Below are 18,876 nucleotides of genomic sequence, written 5' to 3'. Positions count from 1 at the left end.
GCAGGTGTTTGCACGACGGACAGATGCACCCTGACCAGTGAGAAGGAAGTCTCTGGCTTCAAGCCTGAGGTCTTTGCAGAATTTTGAGGGTTTTGCAACAGCCAGTGTAAATGCGTGTGTGTCTGCTGATGCTCAAGGGGCCCCAAGCTTGCAGATCCACGGTTTTGTTATCTTTGACTCCTCTTCCTGGTTGTATCACCTCTGGCTGATGAGAAAGACCGAAAGCTGTCATGGTCAACCTTCTGGGTGTCCCACAAAGACAAGCGTGAACAAATCTTCATTTCAAGGAACAGAGAAGTCGTTAATTTGACCACTGTTGTAGGGACTGGGGTAGCAAATACCAGGCCCCATCCAGCAGTTCATGTCTGTGGGGCCAGATGTCCTATGGCTGTTGTGGACTGGTCCTGTGCCCAGGATGATGGTGAGAGACCTGTAGAGACTCCTCCCCACCCTGAGGGCAAACGCCCGTTGCTGGTTTCCCTCCCCCAGGAATCCACACATTCTGTTGTGAAAGTTGAGCAGTTTAATGGAATAAGGAGATGGAGCTGATGCCTGTCTCACCTGATAATGCGACAATGGCTTTGGTGGGGCCCTTGAAAGGACCTCAGACCCCAGAGCACTTTTCTGCTCTAATGACCACAGAGAACTACAACCCAGGAAATCCCTGTCCACACACAGGTGAGTGACTCTAGATTTGTCATGAAAAATTTCCCCAAACCCCCTTCTTCTGACACCCCTTGGGCTCCTGGGTAGCCTGGCATTGGTTGGCAATCACTCCAGGTGTTTGTTTCAGAACCATGGGGCTTCCCATTGTGCTGGGTCCCCTCTGGCACAGGGCCTAGCCTAGCCTTGCAGAAGTTAGAACCCAAAGCTTCTCACGCTCAGACTGATGCTCTTTCCACCAAAGTGCACGACACTAGAATTCAGGGGTAATCACTGCGATCTCCTCAGCCACCGGTGACCGAGGAGGAAGAGAACGGAACAGAATGGAAATGGGTTGAGGGGGTCATAGGTCAGCCATCCTCCCGCTCATCCCTCCGTACAGGACCATTTGGGCTGTCCCCCCCTCTATCTCCAGTGCCCGCTCCCCCAACCTCCCTCACAATCCCTCCTTCCTTCCCCTTCAGCCTGGAGCCTCCCTCTACTCTGTCCTGTCCTTAAGCAATGCCTTCTCTCAGGAAAAAAACTTGATACCCTTCTTTATACTTGAGAGCACATGCTCTAGTCATTCTATCATCAGTCTTATCCTTATGAATTACGCAGTGAAAAGTCTTTGTCCCCCCAGGTGAAGAAAACAATTGTGAAGAGCGCTTTTTCTCAGCCCCCTCGGCAGACAGAGCCTATCTCTAACACACAAAAAGTAAGAGGAAAAGGAGAAAGCAGAGGGTGAGGTGGAGAAGAAAAAGTTAACGGTGGGGGTGGAGGAGAGAGAGGCAGGAAGACCCCTGATTGCGACAAAAACCCATGCTGTGGTTTTCAAAGACCATATATACCAGTAATGAAGGTGTGAGCAAAGACGGAAGTGGGAGACGACCAAAGAACAACTCAGGGGTTGAGAGCTCCTTCAAAGTGCCTTCACCAGAGCCCCCAGCCTGAGAGCAAGAAAGAAAAACTTCTGCCCTGAGGTAATGAGGCCCACGGGGGAACTGGGGTCTGGGAGCAGGGATGGGACAGTTGACAGAACCACTCAGGTAAGGACAAGCTTCCAGTGAGGTCCTTGAGAACCTCTGATTTTGCAACGCCCTTTACCCTCAGGACCCTAGAAAGGGAAGTGTTACTGTGCCAACTGGGCTGCCATGCTCGCTCTTCCCCGGTAGGCTTTCAGGGATACAGGCCCCATTCTGACACCTACCTCAGATGGGAAAGAACTATACCGTATGTTCATGGGAGGGAAATCCAGGCGAGCTCCTTGAAATAACATACCTGACCGAGCATAAATCTCTTATGCTGTTCTAAGTCCTCCAGGCTACTTTCTTTTGTTCAGTGTTCATGGTGGATGAATGACAAAGGGTCATTCTTATCAGTAAAAAGGAAATAGCCACTAGAGGAAAGTTACCAAGTTTTGGATCAACTCTCTTCTGGATCCCTCAAAGCCCGGCCCATGACAAGTCACTGGGCTCCACGGAGCTTCAGGCTGGTCCTGTGAGGCACCCCTGAGGGAAGTTTACAGCCCAGATGTATGCTCTGGGGGTGATGCCAACAAGAGAGGCTTCGGGCCTACTGATGTTTTGGCAGAGTAAACTTGGGAATTCCAGTGTGAAAGTAAGGGTTTAAAATAGTTTTCCATGCAATGCCTGGAATGTCGGTTGAGCATCCGACTCTTGGTTTCACCTCAGATTGTGATCTTGGGGTCATGGGATCGGCCTGAGTAGGCTCCACACTCATCAAAGAGTCTGCTTAAGATTGCCCCTTGCCTTCACTCTCTCTCTCTCTTCCTCTCTCTCTCTCTCTAAAATGAACAGGTAAATCTTTAAAAAAAAGAAGAAGAAGAAGAAGAGGAAGTAGTAGTAGTTTTCCTTGGGGCGCCTGGGTGGCTCAGTCGGTTAAGCAACCGACTCTTGATCTCAGCTTGATATCAGGGTCATGAATTCAGGCCCCACATTTAAAAAAAAGAAAAAGAAGAAAGAAAGAGTTTTCCTCTAAGTTCCAGAGTAACGCATTTAGTGGAAGACCTTTCATCTAGAAATCAGGAGCTCTGGGTGCCTCAGTTTCCCTGGTTGTAAAACAAGGAGTCTGTTCTGCAGGGGTTCTTAACTGGGGGTCCATTCATGGGATTCATGAATGTGGGGGAAACATTATATCATTATTTCCACCAGTTTCTAGCTGAAAGTTAGCATTTGTTTCAATTATGTAGGTAGGCAACAAACCACAATAGAATTTGCCAACAATAGAAATCAAAAATATTTTCAAATCTCATTACAGTTGTCACAGATTTCTCAAAATGTCACATCACTACTATGAAGTCGTGCTAATTACTGACGCTAGATCTGAGGAAGCACATATACTACTCGGCCACCTGTTCTAATGTTTAGACAACTGTTTTGATACAATGTGTTTCCTTTGTTATCCTTGATATTTTATTTTATTAATTTGTAAGTATTATTCTGAGAAGGGGATCCACAGGCTTCACCAGACAACCAGAAGGGCCTGTGGTGTATTTATGCTGAGGTTGAGAAGCCAGGCTCTGTGTGTCAAGGAGGGTATGATCAGGACGCAAGCCTAGGAAAGCAGGCAAGTGCTCCAAGGGCCTCCTGCGGCTAACTTCAGTTTACTTACTAATTTCTTTCTACTTTAAGGAAGTTGGGGTTGTGGTGGTTGATGAAATCCCATCTCTGGGTCTGGGGCATCTTTTTCAGCTTGGTGGGAGATCTGCAAATGGGTATCTGCAAACAAGTATTTGTGAAGCTGACTGCTAACCTTCCAGCTCCTCTGAGAGGTTAGATCTGGGCTTAGTAGCAAAGAGAAGAGCTTCTTCCTTACAGTCTTGTACCCACCAGCAGTGGGTCCACACTCGGCAGAAAACGTTGGGCACAGATCCATGTGTCATTTAATTATCGCAACATTCACAGGAGGGAGCTTTAAACACAGGAGGAATGTGAGGCTGAGCAAGGTAGTTAACGTGCTCCAGATCACATGACGCTTGGATTTGAGTCTGGGACTCCAGGTGCCTCGCGCTTTATAAGGTTGGGGAGAAGGAGGGTGTTTACCTCCCGAGGCACATCCTCAGAGTCCATAGGTCCTGGGCACCCAACATAGTACAGGGGCCCCGGGGAAGGCTGAAAGGTGACAATGCCAACCTCATCTGGAACCTCATCCTCGCTGACTCCAGGGTTCACCACGTTTTATAAGAGGAGAACTGCTTCTAGCTTGTGGACCCAGAAATCCCCCCCCCAACTTCCTCCCCACCCCCAACACCTCTTCCCGCTATGGAGGGCCAGTTGTGGCTCTAGTGCAGACTGCGTCCTCGGGACCCATCAGACCGGATCTTGCACCGCCCACACCTCCAATACTAGTTCAGGTTTTCCCCCAGCTACCTGCACGCCCTACCCAGCGCCCCGGCGGCTCACGGGCCATCTCCGGCTTCAACGAGAAGGCAGCGCCCTCTAGTGGTCGTAATGCAGCAGCAGCGGTGCCTACCCCACCCGGCCCTGCCTGCATCACACCGGGGTGCTCCCTCTCCAGGCACCAGGGTCATCTGCTCCAAGACCATCCTCTCCCCATGGCCCCCACCTGCCCCAGGCCTCCTGAACGGCCCACGATAAACTTACACGGTCGGCTCCAGCTCGGCCCTAGGCACCGCGAAGCCCAGCCACTCCTGCATCAGCGCCTGTGAGCCTGCCTGCCACTCTGCAGCTCTCTTCTTGGAAGCCGTCCCTACACTCCCATCCCGCTGCACCAGTCCCTCAGGAAACACGCCTAGAGAAGGGACATGACCTTCTCAACATCTTACAGCTAGCTAATACACAGCCGGGACTGGAAGACAAATCTCCCCAGCCCATTCCCCACCTTACCTCACCACGGGCTCCCCAGTGAGCAAACATCTGTCAAGGCCCAACTGCACTCCTGTCTTGCAGCCTTCCCGGAACTCGCATTCCGAATTCCTCCTTTCCTATTCCTTGATATACTTTATGCCCTTATTATCGTTATCACAGCCCTCCTTGGATTGCAGCTGTTCCTGAGTGGCTGGATAGCTGTGAGGACATGAAGACCCACATAAATTGGGAGTTGGAATCCTAGCTCCTTCACTTAGAAGCTGTGGTTTTAAGCTACTCACGCCTCTCTAAGCTTCTATGCGCTTAGTAAAAGTGACAAATTTTTAAATAACAAGAATAGCTGTGCTTTATAAGAACTAAACATAATTGTGGATGTGTTTGGGACACGGTAAATTGCCGCAAATACGACGAAGCATAAAAGTAATCATGGTTGACCCTGAGCCCTTACGCTATGCCAGCCACTATAGCGGCATTAAATTATGTAAGTAGTTTACATGGGTTGCCTCCTTTGACCCAAAGAACAACCCTGGGAAGAGAATAGTATCACCATTTTACAGCTCAATAAGCTGCTTTTCAGAGAGGTTAAGAAACTGCCCAACACTATGCAACCAGTAAATCCCAAAGCCAGATTACAGACACTCCTTCTGACTAGAGGCCGCATAGAAACACGGAGACAGTCAGCCTCTTCTTCAGTCATCTGTCTGCTCTGTGGGGCCTGACTCATCATAGTTGTTCAGAGTTTGTCAGATAGATCCATTTGTTAAGGGCTGAGCATAGTCCTGTCCCAGCAGCCTAAGGAACTTGCCTGTAACACAACAAGCAGTCTGGCTCCAGAGTCCATGCTTTTAACCACAAACCTAGGCTAAATGAATAATTGCAATTCTTCTTTATCTTCCTTTTTGAGTTTACCTTTTATATTTAAATTCAATTAATTAGCATATAGTGTATTATTAGTTTCAGGGGTAGAGTTCAGTGATTAATCAGTTGCATATAACAGCCAATGCTCATTACATTGCGCGCCCTCCTTAATGCCCATCACCCGGTTTCCCCATCCCCCCACTCATCTCCCTCCAGCAACCCTCAGTTTGTTTCCTATGATTGAGTCTCTTACGGTTTGTCTTCCTCTCTGATTTCATCTTGTTTTATTTTTCCTTCCTTTCCCCTATGATCCTCTGTTTCGTTTCTTGAATTCCACATGAGTGAGATCTAATGATAGTTGTCGTTCTCTGATTGACTTTAGCTTAGCGTAAAACCCTCTAGTTCCATCCACATCATTGCAAATGGCAAGATTTCATTTCTTTATCTTCCTTTTCAAATCAGATAATACTTTGTAGCTAGACACAAAAGCATAACACTAAATGTTCAACGTTTTGTTTCACGAGTCAGCAGGACATTCTGGTGGACACATGGAACGGCATGAAAGTAGGACAACACACAGGAGAAGCTACACGAGGTCAAGGCTAGGGCAGCAGCACTGGGGGCCAGACCACTGGGTGTTTTCATTAGGATTGTGACAAATTTATAAAAAAGTATAGGGAAAATTAACAATTGTCTATGTTTAGATTTTCTTTTATGTTCTTTAATAGCAGTTCAGTTTTTATCCTTTACATCCTAATGGAAATCTTGCTACATTTTAAATTCCTGGGCCTTTTGTGGGAATTTTTTTGTTACTGTAAGTGGGATTTTTTTCTTCTATTATATTTTCTAACAGTTGTATCCAGGAAAATTAATAATAATATGTATTTATTTTATAAGTGAATACCTGATTAAATTCTATTTGTCCTATGTTGATTACATTTATTTTATATAAATTATATTTATAAATTGTAAACACAACTTCATAATTGTAATTCTATTATTTTATATTATTTATATTTATATTTTATATTATTTTATATTATTATTCAATATTTTAAATACTCCATACTATTGATATGCCGTAATTTTTCAACCATTCTCTAATGGGTCTTCATGAACTTTTTCTAGCTTTTTGGTATTATAAATACTGTTGTAGTAGGTATCCTTGTACATATATTCCAGCACACTCATGTTTTTGTTTCTGTAAGACAGAACCAAAGGTACAGGGTATATTTTCACTTAGAGTGAACTATTGCACCTATTTCCTCAGACCCTCAGAACTGGATTTATTGATCTTTTTCATTTTTGTTCATCTATTGGGTGCTAATTCTGAAATTCTGGACTCTGAATTTTTAAAAACTTATACTTCCCTGACTACTAGGAACACTGAACAGCCTCTCATTGCATTTCCTCTTTTGTGAAATGCCTATGCAGATACTCTAGCTTTCATTGTTTCTAATATTAATTCTCTTGGGCTTTCCAAATGTAAGTTACATCAGGTGGAAATAATTATTTTGCCTCAAGATTTCCAATATTTATATGCCTTACTTTATTCTCTTGTCTAAATGCAATGACTAATGTTCCCAGAAAAATATAAAATAATAGAGGTAGTGGGAAGCATCTTTGCCTTGCTCATTTTAATAGAAATATATTTTACCATTTGGGGCTCCTGGGTGACTCAGTCATTAAGCGTCTGCCTTTGGCTCAGGTCACGATCCCAGAGTTGGGATCAGCAGGAAGCCTGCTTCTCCCTCTCCCACTCCCCCTGCTTGTGCTCCCTCTCTCGCTGTCTCTCTCTGTCAAATAAATAAAATCTTTAAAAAATAATAAAAAATAAATATCAATTTCCCTTGCCTCTTTAAAAAATATACATATATTTTACCATTAAATGATTCTAGAATTTTGAGATATATATTTCTTTATTATGTTGAATAATATTCAACTATCACCACTTTACTTAGGGCTTTCATGGGAATGAATATAAGATTTTATCAGAATATTGACTTTCTTCTTTGATCTATTAACATATTAATACTAATGGTTTTCCTAATATTGAATCATCCAAGAATTTCTAAAATAAATGCCATTCCATTTGTCATGGTGTATTATGTTTTTAATATCTTGCTTGATTGGTTTGTTAATGTTTTATTTAGGATTTTACATGAATGTTCATAAATGAGATTGATCTGTAGTCCTCTTTAGGCTTTAAGGTTTTGGTGTTTGTAAAAAGAAACAAGATTTCTGGGGTGCCTGAGTGGCTCAGTGGGTTGTGTCCTCCTCTTGATTTCAACTCAGGTCATCTCAGTGTTATGAGATCAAGCCCAGTGTCAGGCTCCACGCTGGGTGTGAAGCCTACTTACGATTCTTTCTTGGGTGCCTGGGTGGCTCAGTCAGTTAAGCATCTGCCTTCAGCTCAGGTCATGATCCTGGGGTCCTCAGATCGAGTCCCACATTGGACTCCTTGCTCAGTGGGGAGTCTGCTTCTCCCTCTCCCCCCTGCTCATGATCTCTCTCTCTCTCATGCTCTTTCTCTCAAATAAATAAAATCTTTTTTAAAAAAAATGATTCTTTCTCCCTCTCCCTCTGCTCCTCCCCACACCCTCTCTCTCCCTGTCTTACAAAGAAAGAAAAGAAAAGAAATGAGATTTCCTTCTTTTTCTGTGCTATCAACTTAAATAACATCAGAATATCTCAAAGAATTTACTTATAAACTATCCAAAGTAGTACTTTCTGGAAAGATAGTACCAAATAGTTTTGTTTCTTCCATGGGCCCTTTAGGTTTTCTCTCTTTTTGAGTCAGTTTGGTCATTTGCATTGAAAATTATTTATTTCAATGAGCTTTTCTAACTCTTTAGCTTAAGGTAATACAAAAATATCCCTTATCATTTTTAGTTCTACTGACATTTATGATTATTTCTCCCTTCTTATTCCTAATTTTCACTTTCTTCTCTTTTCCTTTACTCCACTAGTTTATTTTAATTTTTTTTAAAGATTTGTTTATTTAGTTATTTGAGAGACAGAGAGACACGGTGAGTGGGGAAAGGGTGCAGGGAGGGACAGATGGAGAGAATCTCTCAAGCAGACTCCACACTGAGCACAGAGCCCAGTGCAGGGCTCGATCCCATGACCCATGAGATCATGACCTGAGCTGAAACCAAGAGTCAGAGGCTTAACTAATAGCCACCCAGGCACCCCTATTTTATTTTTATTTTATTGTGGTTTCCCCTTTTAGGGCTCTGAGCTGGAATTTAAAAGATGATTAAGAGTTTATCAGACAGAGACAGAAAGGAAGGCATCTCTGGACGAGCAGACAACATGGGCAGAAATTTGCAGCTGTGAACTAGCTTGGCATATTCAGTGAATTGTGTCTTCGGTTGGCAATGACAGTGACTGGGGGGCACGGGGAGGAAGCACTAGACTATGAAGAAATCCCACCAGGGAGTATCGTTCTACCGCCACCTCGTCTTTGCAGCATGTCTTCAAGATCCACAGGCCTGATGGGAACATTTGATTAACCCAACCCCAGCTTTCAGAGGGTAGGAAGAAAGTGTATCTGGTCCTTTGTGCTCCTGAAGACAGTATCAGTGCTCTGCTTTCTACCAGCACTCACGGGGAGGTACTAAGGGGAGAAAGAAGAGTGGGACTGGTTCCACCGAAAGATATTACCGGTTAGCCAGAAGAACGACAAATACCAACTACATGGAGTCATTGAAATCTTTTAAGTGGGGAGAATGCCCAGTTCAGATCTATGTTGTTGAAGGTTTGCTTTTTCAGTATTTTGAAGTAGACAGCCTCCCCATCCTACCAATGAGGAAACAGGCCAGGTGAGGTCCTGAGAATCGCCCAAGAAAACAGAATCATCAAGAGCTGGAATCAGAGTTCCCCCAGGTTTTCTAGGTTTAGGAAAATTTAAGAAATACTCTGGAGAAAAGGAATGCAAAGTATCCTTCCCTGAAAAGAGGGGATAATAATATCTGTGAAGATTAAATGGCTTACTGCATATAAAGTACCTGATATGTAACAGATCCCTACAATTACAGTAGCTTCTTCCCTATTCTCAATTTCATTTCTAAAATTTTTCTTATATAGGTTATGCTCTTGCAATATACTGTTTTTATTGAGGAAACTTTTAACTCTACACCTCCACCCTTTGAACTCTGTGAATGTAATTCCCTATCCAAAAAGTTATAAACTACAAAAGTGTTTAAATATATTTTTAAAACACTTATATAAAGAGGGGGATTTTTCAAAAATAAAAATATTTATTTTATATGCAAGGCCTGCAATTTGCCTTTTTTGACGTAATGGTATATTATTGATCCCCCTTCAGGCTCGTATTTAGAGAACTCATTCTTTTTAATAATATATAATATTCTATTGTGTGAATGAGTCAAAATTTATTCAACCATTTCCAATTGATGAAAATTCAGGTGTTATCTTGGTTTTGGTTTGGGTTCAATTTGGGTTTTTTGACATGAGAACAATTTTTCTTAGCTAGGATTAGAAGATATAAACATAAAAGGTAAAACAATAAAATATTGGAAGAAAAGTATAACTCCAGCCTGAGGGAAACTTTCTTAAATGATACAGAGAACACAGATGACTTAAAAGAAAAGATAGACACTCTATATTTAACTACATACAAATGCAAATTTTCCTGATGGAAAGAAACATCATTTCAAGAGACAAACAATGAATTGGGAGAAAATATTTGTTAAAAAAAAAAAAGTCAGACAGGGTAATATCTCTAATATAGAGAAAAGCTGATTTTTTAAAAAGTTGATTTGGGGGAAAAATGCAAATATTTCATAGAAGAGGAAATACTAATGACCCATAAATGTATGAAAAGATCCTCACCCTCACTAGTAATGGAAATGCAAAATAAAACAACAGTGAGGTCTAATTTTTCATTCATCAAATTGGCAAAAATGTAAAAGACAATATTCAGTGCTAACAAGCACTTTCTTGCTGAACATCTGAATCTCAACCATATTTCTGGAAAGCAATCTGATAATACATAGTAGAAAAAAATTTGTGTTCATGTTCTTTGACCCAGTAATACAATTTAGAAAAAAATATTCTGAAAATATAGCCTTAAGTGTGTCCCTATGTCTCTTCCCTCTTTTCTCCTCTCTTCTCTCGAGTACACCTCACTTGATTAACTGTCTCACTTCCCAGCCAGTTGGACTCTCATGCCCAAGCCATCCTCCACCTGACTCTAGCCAACTTAAGCTAGTGCCTGGAACATGGAGATGGTCCTGGAGCCTTGGAAGGCCTTGGCTAGGAGTCCTCATGTGCTTTCAGGAAATTAAGGCCAAGGACATCATTGGAGCCAACATTTGCTTCAAGTTCCTGAGGCTTGCTGACAACGTGCAGGACACTCATGGCACCTGGCAGAGGCTGCTTAGCCCTGGCCATTCTGCTGGCAATTGTGGACATCCGGCTTGGTGGTGAGGACAGCCAATCCCCAGATCCCCAGAGCAGAGACAACCATCAGGAAAAAAATCCTGGACTCATGAGGAGGGATGGATCCCAAGATTTTTCCCTCTGGTGGGGAAGAAAAGGACCCACCCTCTCTTGACACTAATGAAAGCTCTTTTTTGTTTGTTTAAACTAATACTATCACCCTCCCCATCAGACATTCTGCCTCTGCTATGTATTGCCAAAAGCCTGGTAATCTGGCCCTCAATCTGTGATTCTTTCAAGATCTTATACATTCTAAATTTATGAAATCCAGGTCTGAGATTCAGATACAATACATGTCAACTTGGGGCGCCTGGGTGGCTCAGTTGGTTAAGCATCCAACTCTTGATTTTGGCTCAGGTCATGAGATCAAGCCCCAAGTTGGGCTCCATGCTGGACATGGAGCCTGCTTAGGATTCTCTCTTTCCCTCTCCCTCTGCCCCTGCCCTCCCCACTCTCTCAAAAAAAAAAAGAAAATTACATATATATATATACACACACACACACACACATATGTATATATGTCAACTTTAGCGACCCATTTAACCACTGTTTATATTTAACCACCTCAGTTTATAAAATGGGAATAGTACATGGTTCTAGGGCTATACCGAGGATTAGATGTATATAAAAGCACTTTAATAAAGGTCTTACACAAGTTCCATTTGGAGCAGAAATCAAATATAAACCATTTCTGAATTAATGAATAACTGGGATTACAGGTGTCCCTCAGATATGGGTCTAGCCCATAGCCTACTCTTCTAAGAGGTGGTATTTACTGTCTACTGGAGAGCCCCCAGTCCTGCCTCAACATTTCTATGTGAGTGAACTTAGTCTGCCATGTGCAGCCGGGTTCCCGTGGCTAATTCTTCCCCCCTCCCATTCCAGGGTGCATGCACATCCGAAGTTCATTTCAGCAGGAAGGAAAACGACTACGCTTGATCTGTACTTTGTGGCATAAGGAAGAAGAGGCTGAGGGGGTTATACTGTTTTTGTGCAAGAACAGGTCTTCGGACTGTTTTCCTGATACCAGCTTGGAGCAGCTGAGACTTAAGCGGAATCCTGGGAGAGATGATGTCAGCGAAAGATCATCTGAGTTGGTGTTCACCATAAACCAAACCACATCATCAGACAGCGGGACCTACCAATGTTGTGCCCTAAGCCAGAAGCCAGATATCCGCCTTCAGGGGCGCTTCTTCTCTGTTTTAGTCACAGGTGAGCTCTGATATCCCACGTGCCACCAGATGAGATAACAAGCAGGGTCAACAGCTGTAGACAGAAATAGTTACCTCAGGTCCTGGACAAGCAGTCTCCTTGAGGGAGGAGGCCTCCCATTACTGAGTCATTTCTCACCAGTCCCACTGCAATGGCAAATGCCCACAGCACGAATACGTAAGTAATCTCATTTTGTCTTTCATTTTAAAAATCTTACAGAGTAAGCCATTTCATTTTTACTGACACTGAGACTGGGTTACATGGAGGTAAAGCAATTTATTCAATTTGTCTCACTGACCAGTGCCAGTAAAAGCAGATAGAGGTCTGAACTTTAGGCTTTCTGATTCTAATTCAGAGATCTCTCAGAAATGTGGTTCTATTTCTAAATATAGACACTGAGCCTTCACGCTGTGACAGAGATGGATTTGAGATAAAACAGATGGTTGTCTTAATGAACATTTAGTTGTAAGAAACAGAAACCTACTCAAGCTGCCATAGGCATAAAGGAACAAATAATAAAACAGGAATAAAGGAATAAAGCCCTCATGAGATCCAATTTCTGGAAGCAGAAACCAGAAAGCCAACAGAACCTGAAGAGTTACAGTCTCAATCTCTCTGGGGCAGCAAGGCCTCTCATCTCTGCATATTACCTTTATTTTGTGCATACGCCCCTACTCTGTTACTACTTAGAAAAAATCTAAATACGGTCAACTCCAGACTCGGCTCTATGTAGGACGTCCTCATATGCCCAGCGGAGAGTGACTCTTGCGTTCCTATATTCCCAAAGGAACAAGCCTTCAAAACTGAGAATTATGTTCTAATTGGAATTCTATACGCAACCAAACTACCAATCGAATGTGAGGAAAGAATAAAGACAGACATGCAATGACTCAAAAAAAAAAAAAAAAAAGATTGCATTCCATGTGATCTGAAAAGGCCACCAGAGGTGTGCTTCAGAAAAACAGGAAAGTGAATAGGGGAGTGGATAAAATGGGACCCAGGGAAGTAATGACTCCAATAGGGGAAAGGAGATAAGGAAATTCTAGATTGAAAAATGGCCAAAACAGGCAATTAGTCCAAAAGGAACAAGAGAAGGAGGGCTCTTGAGAGATCATCTTTCTGAAGGCCTGTGACAGATTGGATGAAGGATTAAAGATATGGATATGGAAAATTCTGCCTGGTTAAAAAAAAATAAGGTGATCATCATCTCCAGGGAAACACTAAATTTTACAAAAGGAAATGTAATCATGGCACACAGCCTGGCTCTGTAATACGTTAACATTTACAGAATCCAAATTACATAAACATTAACTACAGTGTGTAATATAATGATTAGTGAAAGATGCAGAGAAGGGAAGTGGGTAGAGGATCAAGAGAAACATATCCTCATCTTCTTTAACAAAAAATCAATAGATAATGCCTAAATTTTATCAAGAAGTGGTAATATAAGCATACTACTTAGGAATACGGTGAAACATCTTAGTTTACAGTGGTTGTCTCGGGGGAATAAGCCTAGGAGGAAAAGAGGACACTGCTATTATTCTTCATGAATTTTCAAATACTGTATTTTAACTTAAGAAAAATAGAAATAAATTACACCCACTACCAAATAAAAACCTAGTCCAGAGCCTTTTAACAAATATTTTAATCATTTCCCATGGTTAGCAGTGAATCCAGGTTTTCTACATCAGTCTAGATTGATTTATATTTTCTTCTTTGCTTCCTGGTGTCTTCCCCTCTGACCTCGCTACAGCATCCAGCATTTTCATTCTCTCCCTTAACAAACTCCCATCTCTGTTGGCTTCTGCAACTCTCTGCTTCCCTGATTTTCGGGCTGTTCTTTCTCTCCTTCTCTGCCTCCGTTTCCTCCTCCCACCTCTCAAACATGAGAATTCATTCCCCAAGACTCACTCCTCACCTCTCTGATCTTTTCCCTACGGTTTCTTCCAAGTTCTCATTCACCCTCATGATTTTAACCTGTACCTTCTCGCAAACTGACCCACGAATCAACTTCTCCAGCTCTAACCTCTTCCTAAGTTTCAACATTTTCACTGATGACTCGACTCCTAGCTTCTGATTGCCCTGCCATCTTCTCAAACTCAAACCTATCCTGAGACCCTAGTTCTGCCCATGATTTACAGATAAAATCTTGCTGCCTTTTTCCTCTTCCCCATCCAGTTACTGAGTACTACTAGCTCTTCCCCACTTTTATTCCTTTCTTTCTAAAGGGGTTTTCCAAGTCTTCATCATTTCACACTTAAAACTTTCCAGTAGTCTTCTGACAAGCCCCTTGAGATCTGACCAAGTCTCACTCATCCTGGTATCTCCTCCCACACCTACCTCAGGGCCTGGAACTGAGCTGTTACCTAATAAATGATCCATCAACTCTAAACACTATCTCTGCCTCCAAACCAAACGGCCACCTGACCTCTTTCTAAAATGTTAATTTCTACGTGCCACACCACCCTTCAGTTTTAAAGGCTTTTCACTGTCTATGGGACAAAGTCTAAATTACTTTTGTCTTGCACCGGAAGCTCTATGAAATTGCATTCTATTTATGTGAATACTCTGGGAAACTCTTCTGTCATTCTTCTCACACTTCTCATGTTGATCGTGCATCCCACAGACACAGTACTAAGCTTGGAGAATAGAATGGGGGGAGCAAAAAAGCCCTCACTCCTTATAATCTATATATAGTCTATAATCTAATCATTCTCTTAATACGCTCTAAGCATTTCTACTTGTATGGCTCTCCGTAAGATAAAAAATGCCTTTCCCATCCTCTCAGTATATTTAAGTATCAGAGTCAGCACTTATGGATGCTTACCAAATGCAGAGATGATAAAGTTCCTTTTGGAAGGAGAAACTAACAAAGCTGGACCGGTAACATATAGTATCAGTAAACATTGTGTACCATTTACTAAGTGCTTACTGTGTGCCAGGCATTATGCTGAATGATGTATCGATTATTTCATTTAATCTTCATGGCCTTTTTGAGGTTGCGGCTATGGTTGTCATGTGAAAAGTCAGGCTCAAAGGTAATTTGGGATAATTTTATTCAGCTAGTAAATGGTGAATAAAAATCCAGATCTATTCCAAAGCCCAGATTTTAACTTACACTAAACTGCTTGACACACTCTGGAAGATGGTTTTTAAGTGAGGGAGCACCCAAGTCCAAGGTGACTAAGCTACTTTAGCTAACAAGACTGAAGTTCCTTCAAGGTGGGCCTGTTTGCAACCCCAGTGTGACACACAGATTCCGCATCTATTTTTGGCTGCTAAAGTACCTCATCATCGCTACCCGTAAATGTTAAAAAATACTTCTTTGGGCAACAAATCGTGCTGAGTGCTATCCTTGGGAGATCAGAAACAATGTTCTGAGGTGATGCAGAAGGAGGTATTAAATGATTTCTGAAACCCTCCCCTGATCAATTAATTCTCTTTTGACCAGAGTCCGGGAACTACACAGTGAAAGGACCGAAACAAACAGGACACCCTGAGTTCAGTCACAGTAAAGGCACTCTCAGTTCAGGCTTCCTGCAGGAAAAAGCCTGGGTGATGCTGGTCACCAGCCTGGTGGCCCTTCAAGGTATGTTCAGAAGAGCCTTAAGCACCCTAGGCAATGAGGGTGCTACACCTTTGACATCTTGATTATCCTCCAGGAGGAGAGGGTAGAAAGGAAGCCTAGAGTGGGAGTGAATTGCTGCTCAAGCCCTGGCTGTCCACAGAAAAACGTCAAACCGACATGAGGGCAAAACTGGTCCAAAAGGACTCAAGACTTTATACTAACCAGAGGAAGATGGATGAAACACATTTTCCACTGGCTAGCAGGTCAGACCTGTGAGGAAAGAAAGCTTGTGGAAGAGGCAAATAAATACAGCTGCCTCTACACACTGGACCAACAGAAGTCTACAAGTTAAGGCAAGAGATGTTTGCCTATTATGTGAAAATGAACAAGGCAACAGTCAGACTGGGTCTGCAGGTCGGTTTTGAAAAATGCAGCTCCTTGGCAAAGGGTGATAGGCAAACTGAGTATGAACACTTGTAGGTGAGTCCTCCAGCGTCGCATCAATATAGATCACAGTTTTCCCTATTTGATAAGAGACTGGAACTCACACTGATTTGCCATTACATTTTTGCATAATCAGTAACTGATGCAGCTTTTGGTCTGTCCTTGGCATTCTTAATTCCATTTTTTTTTTAAAGATTTTATTTATTTATTCGACAGGATAGAGACAGCCTGCGAGTGAGGGAACACAAGCAGGGGGAGTGGGAGAGGAAGAAGCAGGCTCATAGCGGAGGAGCCTGATGTGGGGCTCGATCCCAGAACGCCGGGATCACGCCCTGAGCTGAAGGCAGACGATTAACCGCTGTGCCACCCAGGCGCCCCCCATTTTTTTTAAAAGCTTTCCTCCAATCAATAACTACCACTGTTTGCATGCCACCAGAATGTAAGCTCTATAAATGCACGGGCTTTGTCTCACTTATCCCCACAAAGACAGTGCCAGCCACATAGTAAGCTCTTAGTAAATTTGTTTAAAGAATTTGTATGATGGGTTAGGTTTTACATACGGTGATTCTTACCCAAAATAACTCTTCCAGGCAAACGTTTCCTGATGACTCATCAGGAAACAGGCGCAAAGAGCTTAAATGTTGCTCCAGTTCACAGGAATTAATACAAGACCTTCTCGCTCCAAAACCGTGTGCTCTCAGTAATCCCCTACTATATGCTAAGTACCTTCTCTCTCAACTCCTTCACCACCCTTCCCATACTAAGATTGCCTCCTCCCATTTCCAGAAATAGGATCACTTAACACTCCCTTATCCCAGCCCCTTAACTGCAAACCATCAAAAGAAAACAGACCTTTTTGTGAGCCTTGGCGAGGACCTGCCAAATATAAGCCTATGACAGTTATCAGGAGGAAATTGGTGAATATCAAGCATTCGGACCCTTTAGACCTAATTCCTTATTGAATCTAAATTCCCTCGGATAGCTGCTCTGCTAGTAAAATAAGTTACATTTCTTCATAGAAATAACACCTCTGAAAAGGAAATTGAGTCTAACCAAGCAATCTATGACCACTTACTATACCTTTGACTCCCAAGTTATGCTAGAGCAAAAACTCTCAGCTCTTTTCCCCTTTCCAATCAGGTGAAGAGAATGAACTTCTGATAGTTGATGCCTTTTATCCTTGTCCCCTCACCTCAAGGCTTAGCAGAACTATGGAAGAGGTAATGTTCAGTAGAATAAAAGGACATACATTTTGTCCGGCCCAGAGAGATCATGGAGATCAAGTTAGGATGTTTGCATGTGATCAAAAGATGAGGAAGGGGCACCGGGTTGGCTCAATCATTAAGCGTCTGCCTCCAGGTCAGGTCATGATCTCAGGGTCCTGGGATCGAGTCTCCCATCAGGCTCTCTGCTCAGCGGGGAGTCTGCTTCTTCCTCCCCCTCTGTGCCCTCTCCCTCTCTCTCTCAAAAAATGAATAAAATCTTAAAAAGGGGGGGGGGGATGAGCAAGATTCCTGGATCCTCTGGGCCTCCCTCAGCTCCTGAAACCACCTTCAGTAGTATTCCTGTCCTATCACTGTGCCAGCCTTCACATGGAAAACCTACCTGGAACTTTTTAGGAAGCATCTATTTCTTCTTTGATTGCCCTACCTTCCCACAAGGAGACATCGAAGGTTGGCTTTCTCCCCACTTCCACCAGAGCAGTCAGATTTGCTAGAGGTCACAACTGCAACTTTAGCAATAAGATACAACTTGTTATAGGGAAGGGTTATATATCCTTCCTTCTTTCCTTTCCATCCCTCCTAGTCACCAGGGTCAATCATACAATGAATTACATCAGGTATCGAAGTTGTACGGCGGTAATACAAACTTTCCTTTTTCTTTCTACAGCTTCGTAAGCCTTGTGCAAGAAACTTCAAAAAAAAAAAAAGTTACAGCAAGATAAACCTGACTCTCTTTAGCTTGCTACCTTTCACATTATAACATACACAGAGAAGAAAACAGCACAGGGGAAGAGATGCGAAATATGCCAAGAATCTGGGGAATATAAGGTGGGACAAATGAATGTATTCCTTGACCTCCCCTCCTCACTGCCACAGCAAGTCGGCCTTTCTTCCCACCTCTGTCACCACTTTAAAAAAAAAAAAAAAAAAGACCAGATTTCACAAAAGTGGCTGGCAGACAGTTCTCACTCAAATATTGTTTAAGTACGTGGTATGAGTGTTTTGTACTGAAGAAAAAGTTTTCTTCCCCCCTCCTCCAACACAGTAAAATAAACAAGCAAGCCGAACAAAATGAGAACACCATTTTTTTTTTAAAGAAATTTTTATTTAACACTAAGAAGAGAGAAGAAATAAGCAAAGATAGGACAGGAAAAGAGCCAGAGCCAGCGAGTGACTTGGCATGAAAATGAAGAAATGGAGAGAACTTGGCACTCAACAGCACCCCGCAAGCGCGGCTAGAGGCAGAGGAGGCTCTGCGTACCCAGATGCGCCACAAGAGCATAACGGTCCAGCTTCAACCAAGTACTTGTCAGCCTCTTTGGTCACATCTCTTTCCTTTTAAATAAATGCCCTGACTAATATTTGCAGCCTTTTCTTTTCCCCTAAATCCACTAATCCTCTTGTCTTTGTCTTTGGATAGATGACCTCTTGTCATAGTTAAATGGGGGCAGGGTGAGGGGAGGAGGAGGCCAACCATGACAAGATATTCCTGATAGGAGGAACTACACGAATAAAGAGGTTAATAACACAATTTAATTGAAGCTAAACAGCAAGCCATCAAAAGGAAAGAGACACCTTACCTGTGATCCTTGGCCAGCACCTGCCAAATGTG

The 18,876-nt window shown here is 42.7% G+C and overlaps 1 protein-coding gene across 3 annotated transcripts; it reads left to right on the top strand.

Annotated features, from left to right (window-relative positions):
- The first annotated feature begins 1,510 nt into the window (after nt 1-1,510).
- Nucleotides 1,511-18,625, top strand: CD160 (CD160 molecule). 3 transcript variants are annotated; one of them, XM_040626833.1, is made up of 6 exons: nt 1,513-1,625; nt 8,584-8,887; nt 10,656-10,801; nt 11,703-12,029; nt 15,481-15,618; nt 17,932-18,625. In XM_040626833.1, exons 3-6 carry the CDS (start codon nt 10,735-10,737, stop codon nt 17,937-17,939), a joined length of 540 nt encoding a protein of 179 aa, XP_040482767.1. In that variant the 5' UTR covers nt 1,513-1,625; nt 8,584-8,887; nt 10,656-10,734; the 3' UTR covers nt 17,940-18,625. The 3 variants fall into 3 exon arrangements, with proteins under 3 accessions (XP_008705967.2, XP_040482767.1, XP_040482769.1); XM_008707745.2 differs by lacking the exon at nt 8,584-8,887 and having other exon boundaries at nt 1,511-1,625; XM_040626835.1 differs by lacking the exons at nt 8,584-8,887; nt 10,656-10,801.
- Nucleotides 18,626-18,876: the final 251 nt, after the last annotated feature.

This window comes from Ursus maritimus, unplaced genomic scaffold (assembly GCF_017311325.1).
Source record: "Ursus maritimus isolate PB19 unplaced genomic scaffold, ASM1731132v1 scaffold_12, whole genome shotgun sequence".
Classification (NCBI taxonomy): domain Eukaryota; kingdom Metazoa; phylum Chordata; class Mammalia; order Carnivora; family Ursidae; genus Ursus; species Ursus maritimus.
This window is presented reverse-complemented; position numbering and strand designations above follow the sequence as displayed.